The sequence below is a fragment of the Dipodomys ordii genome, unplaced genomic scaffold (genome assembly GCF_000151885.1).
Source record: "Dipodomys ordii isolate 6190 unplaced genomic scaffold, Dord_2.0 Scaffold184, whole genome shotgun sequence".
Taxonomy (NCBI): Eukaryota; Metazoa; Chordata; class Mammalia; order Rodentia; family Heteromyidae; genus Dipodomys; species Dipodomys ordii.
In genome coordinates this window covers 935,517-944,254 of record NW_012267400.1, presented here as the reverse complement: position 1 = coordinate 944,254, position 8,738 = coordinate 935,517, and the positions used below count along the sequence as shown (strand labels likewise).

Here is an 8,738-nt window from a genome sequence, read left to right as displayed (position 1 = left end):
CTCCCCTCCCCGCCAGGCCCCTCCCCTCCCCGCCAGGCCCCTCCCCTCCCCGCCAGGCCCAGCCAGGCCCTGACCCGCCCGAAGAGCCCAGCGCGTCCGCATCCCACCTTCCGCTCCAGGCGCTCTTGGTCGAAGGCCAGCACGCTGAGGCTGTGCAGGGGCCTCGAGGACCTGCGGGCACGGAGCGGGGAAGGGTGAGGAGCCGCGGGGACCCCCACCCCATGAACTGGGTACACCACACCCGGGGTGGAGGAGGTGTGGGAGGAGCAGGTGCACGGGAGGTTGCACCGCAGCCTAGTGAAGGAAGGAAGGAGAGGAGGAAGGAAGGGAAGGAAAGGAGGAAGAGAGGGAGGGGAAAGGAAGGATCGGAGAGGGTGGATGGGGGAAAAAAGGAAAGGAGGGAAAGAGGGAAGAAGGAGGGGAGGGAGGAAGAAAGAAGGGAAGGAGGAAGGAAGGAAAAATAGGAGAGAAGAAGGAAGAATGGAGGGAGGGAGGAGGAAAGAATCAGAGGAAGGATGGAGGGAAAAAAGGAAAGGAGGGAAAGAACAAGGGAGAGGGAAGGAAGGAGAGAAAGAAGAAAGAAGGGAGGAATAAAGGAAAGGAGAGAAGAATGGAGGGAGGAGGGAAGAAAGGAAGGAGGGAGGGAGGGAAGGAAGGAGGGAGGGAGGGAAGGAAGGAGGGAGGGAGGGAAGGAAGGAGGGAGGAAGAGAGGGGAGGAAGGAGGGAAGGCGGGAGGGACAGAGGGAAGGAAGGAAGGAGGAACGAAGGAGGGAGGGAGGGAAGGAGGGCAGTGGACAGCGGAGGAGGGAGGAAGGGCCTGGATCCTGGTGAGATGACAGGTCTTCAGCGTGGAGGAGCGGGAGGGGGACAGCGGGCTGCGGACAGCGGTGGGGGCCGGGCAGCGTCTACCTGGTCCCGGGGTCTCTGGCAGCGGCAGGGACGGGCGGCGCCTTGGCCTTGAGTGCAGCGACCTGCTTCAGAGCAGAGGGGCAGCCAGTGGCAGGCGGGTCCCCTGGGGTTTCCCCCCCCCCGCCCACAGGTCGAGGAGCTCACGGGGGGCACGGCGTCAATGACCAGCCACCGCTCCGTGGTCGTCTCCAGCTGCTGCGCCGTCAGGGGCTCCCGGATTCGAACCATCACCTCGAGTGACCCCCCGGTAGGCCGGCGGCCATCGAGGACCTGGGAAGGGCGGAGGGTGGGACCAGGAGAATAAGGGGGGAGGTCTGGGAGGTCTGGGGCTCCCCCAGGGGTGGGGGCTCTCACCTCCAGGACCTCCCGGACCTCGCAGGCCGTCTCCAGTGCCTCCAGCTTGAGCTGGGCTGTGCCCAGCACCCGGTCGGTCTTGAACAGGCCCCTGTGGGGAGGGGGAGGGGGGAGCCGGAGGCGGTGGGTCCCGTGTCCCCCCCGCACCGGGGAGCCCGCCCTGCACCCGTGTCCTCGCTCACCCCTTGTGGACCACTTCGAACTTGATGCCTTTGGTCTGAATGACCCTGCGGAGCGCGCGGTGCGTGCGGTTGATGCACAGCTTGAATTGTTCCTTGAATTCTAGGAGGGGGAGGGCGCCCCAGAACCTCAGATCTCAGCCCCTCAGTAGCCAGGGTGACAGGCGTGAGCCCCCGCGATCCTCCCGATTTCCAGCCCCGCGCCCCGCGGGGTCCCCCCCCCCCCGCCTCCTGTTCACCGTGTCCTGTCCCTCTGCCAGCTCACCCGGAGAGTCTGTGTTCTTGACGACGCCCGTCTTGTCCTTCTGACCTTCCTCCTGGATTGAGAGAAGTCAGGAAAGATGGCCGGAACTTCCTCCCGCCCCTCCCCAGGGATCCCCACGCTGGGTCCCCACCTACCACATTGGGGTAGGGAAAGTCGAAGCGGACAAAGACATCCAGGTCTCCTGGGGACAGCCCTGTGGACACAGAAGGGCAGAGGTGGCCTTCCTGGCCCCGCCCACTGCCCCGCCCCCCACAACGAGCAAGGCCCCGCCCACCCGCCTGCAACCCACCCACTCCCAGGCCCCGCCCATCTCGCCTCCCAGCCCCGCCCCAACACCCACTGGCCCTACCTCATATCCCAGGCCCCGCCCACAACTCCGCCCCCTCGCCTCCCCCCCCCTCACCTGGGGGCGTGGGCAGGTTGATGCACTTCACCACAAACAGCAGCATGTCGTTACTGCTGAGGTCCGGGAAGATCCTAGTGGGCAGAAGGGAGACCCAGGCAGGGGTTCAGCCCATGCCCCACCTGCCCCTTGCGTCCCTCGGTGGAGGGCGGGGGGTCAGGCACTGGCCTTCACATTTCTTTCTTTTTTGGGGGGGATCGTGGAGCCTGAACTCTGGGCCTGGGTGCTGTTCCTTAGCCGGTGCTCTACCACTTGAGCCACAGCGCCACTTCTGGCTTTTTCTGCTTATGTGGTGCTGAGGAATCGAGCCCAGGGCCTCAGGCATGCAAGGCAAGCACTCTACCACTGAGCCCCCTTCCCAGCCCCTCAGCCCTATTTCTTTTCTTTTTTTTGTCGGTTGTGGGGCTTGAACTCTGGGCCTGGGCGCTGTCCCTCAGCTCTTCAGCTCAAGGCGACCGCTCTACCACTTGAGCCACAGCGCCACTTCCGGTTTTCTGGTGGTTTATTGGAGATAGGAGTCTCACGGTCTCTCCTGCCCGGGCTGGCTTTGAACCGCGATCCTCAGATTTCAGCCTCCTGAGTAGCTAGGATTACAAGCATGAGCCACCAGTGCCCGGCTCAGCCCTATTTCTTGAGTTGTGCTATGCACCAGTCTGTGCCCCAGCTGAGGGGACCCAAGAGCACACGGGTGACCTCTCCCTGTGCTCAGGTCCAGCTATGACGCTCAGGGCCACGCCAGCAGAGGAGCAGAGCAACTCTGATCAGAACTGTAGGCTGCTTTCCACCTGTGGTCAGAGCAGTGGCTGCGGCAGTGGCCTCACCCTGGATGGTAGGAGGAGCTAGTGCTGGGGGCGTGGCTCGGTGGCTGAGCACCAGCACACAAAGGCCTGGGTGCCATCCTTAGCAACACACACACACACACACACACACACACACACACACACACGAAGTCAGGTGCATAGACTCATGCCTGTAATCCTAGCTACTCAGGAGGCTGAAATCTAGAGGATTGAAATTCAAAGCCATCTTGGCTAGGAAAGGCCAGGAGACTCTTATCTCCAATTAACTGCCAAAAAACCATAGGAGTTGTGGCTTGAGTGGTAGAGCACCAGACTTGAGTGAACAAGCTTAATACTCCTACATCTTCCCAAAATGTCCCTTGGTTCAAGCTGCATGTCTGCCCCAGGGCCTTAGCACATCACCACCCACCCAAACACTTTGGGGGTGTCCTCCAGGGAACCCTACTTGATGACGTTGAAGGTTCTCTGCTCAAAGCGGGCGGCAGGAGTGGGCAGCCCGCGGGCGAAGGCTTGTTTCAGCATCTCCATGCTCCGCTTGCAGTCTTCCGCCAGCTTCTCGAACCTGCGTGCCAGAGCGCCCCCTTCAGGTCCCGGGCCTTGGGCTGGACAGGGAGAGGGTGTGGCGGGGTGGGAGGCGGGGCTGCTCACTTGCTAGTCTCAGCGATGTTGCCCAGGTGGGTGAACTGGTTGGAATGGTTGAGACACATCTGGAGACACAGAGAACAGGGAGGTGGGCGGGGAGGTGGGGTGCTGGGGCGCCTGGGCACCTGCCACCCGGGGCCTCACCTCGTGCTGCTGCCGGATCAACTTGGTGAGCTCCCCGTAGCGCCGGGCAGCCTCCTGGGACAGGCCAGGCCCGGGCCTCTGCACTAGCGCAAAGTCGTCCTTGCTGACCGGGGCAGGTGGCACCTGGGGAGGGGGAGGCTCTAGCAGGGAGGGCCACCACCGTCCCCCGTCCCCTCCCCCCAGCTCTGCAGAAATGTCAGGCATCATCTTCCCTGCCCACCAATCCACCTCGTGGCTCTGGATTTTCCACTGTGCTACATGGCGCCCCCGCAGTCACCCGCCATCGTTTGAGTCTGTGTACACGCACGCTGGTGACACAGCAGTGACAAACAGCCAAGGTCCTGCGCTTATGTGAAGCCCAGCGTGGTAGTGCATGCCTGTAATCCCAGCAAGAGGCTGAAGCCAGAGGATGATAGTAGGGCCAGCCTGGGCTACATAGCAAGACCCTGGCTCAGAAGACTAAGGAAACAACCCGTGTGCTATAGCTGAAGAGGACAAATGCTGAGGAAAGCTGAGGAGCAGGGGGTACAGGGCAGAGTTACAGGAAGGGATATGACATAGGAGTTTGCAGCAGGCCTCTCTGAGGTGAACTGAGGAAGGGAGCCCATCAGGAAGCTAGGGAATGCTCCAAAGACGGAGGATCGCAGGTGCAGAGGGGGAGGAAAACAAGACAGAGCGGTAACGGGGCAGACCATGCAATCAAGGGCCTGTATTTGAGTGTTTCTAGAACAAACCAGAATATCTTTCCAGAAGCATGGGGATTTTTTTTTTTTTTTTTTTGGTCAGTCCTGGGACTTGAACTCTGGGCCTGGGCGCTGTCCCTCAGCTCTTCAGCTCAAGGCTAGCGCTCTACCACTTGAGCCACAGTGCCACTTCTAGCTTTTTCTGCTTCTGTGGTGCTGAGGAATCGAACCCAGGGCCTCAGGCATGCGAGGCAAGCGCTCTACCACTGAGCCACCTTCCCAGCCCCAGCATGGGGATTTTTCTTTCTTTCTTTCTTTTTCTTCTTTTTGCTGGTCGTGGAGCTTGAACTCTGGGCCTGGGCACTGTCCTGAGTTCTTCAGCTCAAGGCTAGCACTCTACCACTTGAGCCATAGCACCCACTTCCAGCTTTTTCTGTGTATGTGGTGCTAAGGAATCAGACCCAGGGCCTCATGTATGCAGGGCAAGTAGTCTACCCCTGAGCCACCTTCCCAGCCCCAGCATGGGGATTTTTGTCTGCTGTGTTCAAACCTATGTCTGAAAGGGTTGCACAGCTGTGCAGAACTACATGACCCAGACTCCTTTGCAGTGAATTGAGCCTATGTGTCTACTTTTGGCCAATAGGAGATGAGCAAAAGTGACATCACTTCCTTGAAAGGACCGGTGGTACCTTCTCAGCTCTTCCTGGGGATGGGAGGCCACACGGCAGTCAGTGACCCATTTGGATCACGTGGCCTGTTTGTCCTGATCATTTCATGCAGTCTTGGACTGATGGCACAAATATTAGAATGGTCCTTGGCAGAGCAACAAGCTGGAAGGAACCTGGGGCTGTGGACGGGGCCCAGGCTGTCCTGAGAGGGTCTCCTGTGATCAGTCTCTCTGGGGTCAGCTGCTGTGCTGAGGAAGGCCTGTTTGTTATAGGAGCTTGGGCCAGGCCCTGACTAATACACCACAGGCAGCTCAGGAGCACCTGGGCGGCTCACCTTGGCGATGTCCACAGGCAGCCCGTTGCGGGAGGCCTCCAGCATGGGCTCCAGCCCCTTGGCCTGGCGCAGGTGCATCTTGGCGCCCTCCACGTCGTTCTTCTGCTTGGCCCGCAGTGCTGCCTGGAGGAGTTGCTTCTTGCGGCCCTCCAGGAAAGCCAGCTGCTGTTGGGCTGAGGGCACAGGGGCTCTGCAGGGGCTGCGCACCCCACTGTGGCCGGGCAGCGGGGTGAGGGTGGGGACGCTTACCTCTGGTGGTCGTGCCTTTGGGAGCTGCTTTGGCTGATCCTGACTGGGGGGCCCTGGAAGGTGGGGCCTTGGGCTGGGCTGTGGGGGCCGCAGGGCTGTTTTGCTGCTAAGTGACAGAGAGAAGTCACTGCCAGCAGCAGGAAAGCATCCCTGTCAGGTGAGGGCCTGTCCCCAATAGTGAGGACCCTTGGGAGGGGGGGTCTGTGTCTTAGCATCCGACACCCCTGCGGGCCTTTCTCCCAGACGCCGTAGCACCCCCAAAGGTCCTTACCAGGCCTACATCCCTTCACTGCCGGCTCTGGGCTCCATATTTGTGGGGGAAGGGGAGAGGGATTTGTGGCTTTGCACCTGCCCCTCCCTCCTCAGTCCAGACCACGCCCTCTCACCTTCGAAGGCCCCTCCTCCTCGTCATCCTCCAGACCTTCATCCTGATTGGCCAGCTTCATGGCAGTCTCCAAGACCCCAACCAGGCTTTGCTGGGCAGGCTCTGCAGTCTCCAGGCCCTGGATTGGAGGAAACCCTGGCGGCCAGATGGGGGTCGAGTCAGGAGGGGTCCCCACTGTCATGGGGGTCGTCGGTGTGTGTGTGTGGGCGGTGAATTCAGAGCCTCATGCTTTGCTAATCTTCCTTGCTGGGCTGGTACTCTACCACCTGAGTCATCCCTCCAGCCTTGTGTGTTTTGGTTGCTTAACTGGAGATGGGAATCTCACTGACTTCTCTGCCTGGGGCTGACTCTGAAGTACAATCCTCTGGACTTTAACCTGAGTAGCTAGGATTATAGGTGTGAGTCACCGTGTTGGCTAGGAGTCATAGTTAGTGGAGCTTGTGGTATGGAGGGACGGAAGCCAGGGCTTTGCCTATTCCATGCAGGTGCTGACCGCCCTTGAAGGGAGGCCCTGGGGTGTCCCCTGTGTGGGGAGGGGTGCTGAGAGAAGTGAAGGGGCTCCCAGATAAACGAGGGCCAAAGACCCAGCAGTACTGTTCTCCGCTGGGGTGGGGTGGGGGGGACTGGGGCAGAGGCTGAGCAAAGCTCTGGAAAGTCCTGTCCTGTGAACTAGGGAGGATGGAGTAGGACAAAGGAGACAAGAAGAGTCTCCAAGCAATGGAAATCTGGTAGTGGAGCCTGGCGCAGAAGAAGAGAGGAGAGGAGGAAGGGCATGGCTGGAGGGGCGGACCCAGGGACCTGGCTGCAGGGGCGTGGCCTGAGGGGGCGGACCCAGGACCTGGCTGCAGGGGCGTGGCCTGAGGGGGCGGACCCAGGATCTGCCTGCAGGGGTGTGGCCTGAGGAGCGGACCCAGGGACCTGGCTGCAGGGGCGTGGCCTGAGGGGGCAGACCCACGACCTGGCTGCAGGGGCGTGGCCTGAGGGGGCGGACCCAGGACCTGCCTGCAGAGGCGTGGCCTGAGGGGGCGGACCCAGGACCTGGCTGCAGGGGCGTGGCCTAAGCGGGCAGACCCAGGACCTGGCGGCAGGGGCGTGGCCTGAGGGGGCGGACCCAGGGACCTGGCTGCAGGGGCGTGGCCTGAGGGGGCAGACCCAGGACCTGGCTGCAGGGGCGTGGCCTGAGGAGGCGGACCCAGGACCTGCCTGCAGGGGCGTGGCCTGAGCGGGCGGATCCAGGACCTGGCTGCGGGGGCGTGGCCTGAGAGGGCAGACTCAGGACCTGGCTGCAGGGGCGTGGCCTGAGGGGCAGATCCAGGACCTGAGGGGCGTGGCCTGAGGGGCAGATCCAGGACCTGAGGGGCGTGGCCTGAGGGGCAGATCCAGGACCTGAGGGGCGTGGCCTACCTGGGGGCACCGGCAACTCAGCCACATCCACGGCTCGGCCGGCCTTGTGCGCTCGGATGGCATCTTGGTATTGCTGGGGACACACAGGTATGAGGGGGACCCAGGAAAGGCCAGGTCCCCCTGATTTGGCCCTCCCCCCCCCCCCCCCCCCCCCCACACACACCTTGACAATCCGCTCGTGCATGCGCGCCTTGCGCTGGTCACCCTTGGCCTTGGCCTGGGCCGCGGCCACGCGGTACCGCTCCATCCGCTGCTCCAGCGCCTCCAAGAGAGTCCTCGGGGGCGCGAGGACCTCTGGGCAGGAAGGGGCGGGGCGGTGTGAAGGGTCTGGGGAAGGGAGTCCCCCCAGCCTGTCCATCCCGGGGGGCCTGGCGGCCTACCTGGCACTGGGGGCCCGGCGATGGGTGTCGGTGCCTGTGGCGTCGGGGATGGGGCGTCCGGGGGTAGCTGGTCTGGAGACAGAGGGGGAGTTTGCTTGGCGCACCCCGCAGCCCCCCTCTCCCCCTTAGGCTGGTCAGGTCTGGCCAGCGGGGGCTGCAACGTCAGCAGGGCCTAGCAGGCCTGGGGGGGGCCGTGACCTCACCAGGTGGAGGCGGCAGGCGGGACAGGTCCACGGGTTCCCCTCGGCTCAGAGCCTCCAAGACGGCGTCAAAGCTCTGGGAGAAAGAAGGGAGATCAGCAGAGGGAGGGAGAGGCCGGAGCTGGGGCGAGGACTCCAGGGGGGACCGTGCACCCTGTTCCTATCCACCCTCTTCCCAGGGTGACCCCCCTCCCCCCCAGGTAGTAAACTGAGGCCCTAGCGTGTGCCGCAGCTGGGGCTCAGATGTGGGTGTGGAAGCTCCCTGCCCTCCCCCTCTGTCCACCGCCCCTCCCTCCCAACACCCCCCAGTGTCCCCCACCTGTGTCTCCCCCCCACCTTGGCCACACGGAAATGCCTGGCGGCCGTGGCGGTGTCCCCCTGCTGCTTGGCGTGGAGTGCGGCCAGCTTGTACTCACGCTGGCGACTCTGCAGCTGAGCCAGGGGGCTGCAGGAACCTGGGGGGGCAGACGGGACAGGAAAGCTCCCGCAGGCCCAGGCCCAGCTCCCTGTACCCCCCAAACCAGGCCTCCTTAATTCTCACAGCCAAGGCTGTGCGGAGCCAACAGCTCAGAGAGGGTGGCCGCTTCCCCAGGACCACACAGCCTGTGGCCCACACTGTGGGCTTCCACCCAAGGCCTGGAAGGTTCTTTTTTTTTTGGGTCCGGTCGTGGGGCCTGAACTCTGGGCCTGGGCACTGTCCCTCAGCTCTTCAGCTCAAGGCTAGCGCTCTACCACTTGA

General features: G+C 62.7%; 1 protein-coding gene across 1 annotated transcript in view; it reads right to left on the bottom strand.

Annotated features, from left to right (window-relative positions):
• Nucleotides 1–8,738, bottom strand: part of Cc2d1a (coiled-coil and C2 domain containing 1A) — a 15,413-nt gene that overhangs the window by 1,352 nt on the left and 5,323 nt on the right. Inside the window, exons 3-21 of the mRNA XM_013034193.1 lie at nucleotides 8,336–8,505; nucleotides 8,003–8,075; nucleotides 7,800–7,871; nucleotides 7,583–7,713; nucleotides 7,420–7,492; nucleotides 6,017–6,150; nucleotides 5,631–5,736; nucleotides 5,382–5,554; nucleotides 3,697–3,819; nucleotides 3,559–3,617; nucleotides 3,356–3,472; nucleotides 2,111–2,184; nucleotides 1,842–1,900; nucleotides 1,708–1,759; nucleotides 1,446–1,545; nucleotides 1,264–1,354; nucleotides 1,054–1,179; nucleotides 910–974; nucleotides 88–171 (exon numbers count right to left, since the gene is read on the bottom strand). Coding sequence (XP_012889647.1) covers nucleotides 88–171; nucleotides 910–974; nucleotides 1,054–1,179; nucleotides 1,264–1,354; nucleotides 1,446–1,545; nucleotides 1,708–1,759; nucleotides 1,842–1,900; nucleotides 2,111–2,184; nucleotides 3,356–3,472; nucleotides 3,559–3,617; nucleotides 3,697–3,819; nucleotides 5,382–5,554; nucleotides 5,631–5,736; nucleotides 6,017–6,150; nucleotides 7,420–7,492; nucleotides 7,583–7,713; nucleotides 7,800–7,871; nucleotides 8,003–8,075; nucleotides 8,336–8,505 — 1,882 coding nt within the window. The remainder of the gene's footprint in view (nucleotides 1–87; nucleotides 172–909; nucleotides 975–1,053; nucleotides 1,180–1,263; nucleotides 1,355–1,445; nucleotides 1,546–1,707; nucleotides 1,760–1,841; nucleotides 1,901–2,110; nucleotides 2,185–3,355; nucleotides 3,473–3,558; nucleotides 3,618–3,696; nucleotides 3,820–5,381; nucleotides 5,555–5,630; nucleotides 5,737–6,016; nucleotides 6,151–7,419; nucleotides 7,493–7,582; nucleotides 7,714–7,799; nucleotides 7,872–8,002; nucleotides 8,076–8,335; nucleotides 8,506–8,738) is intronic.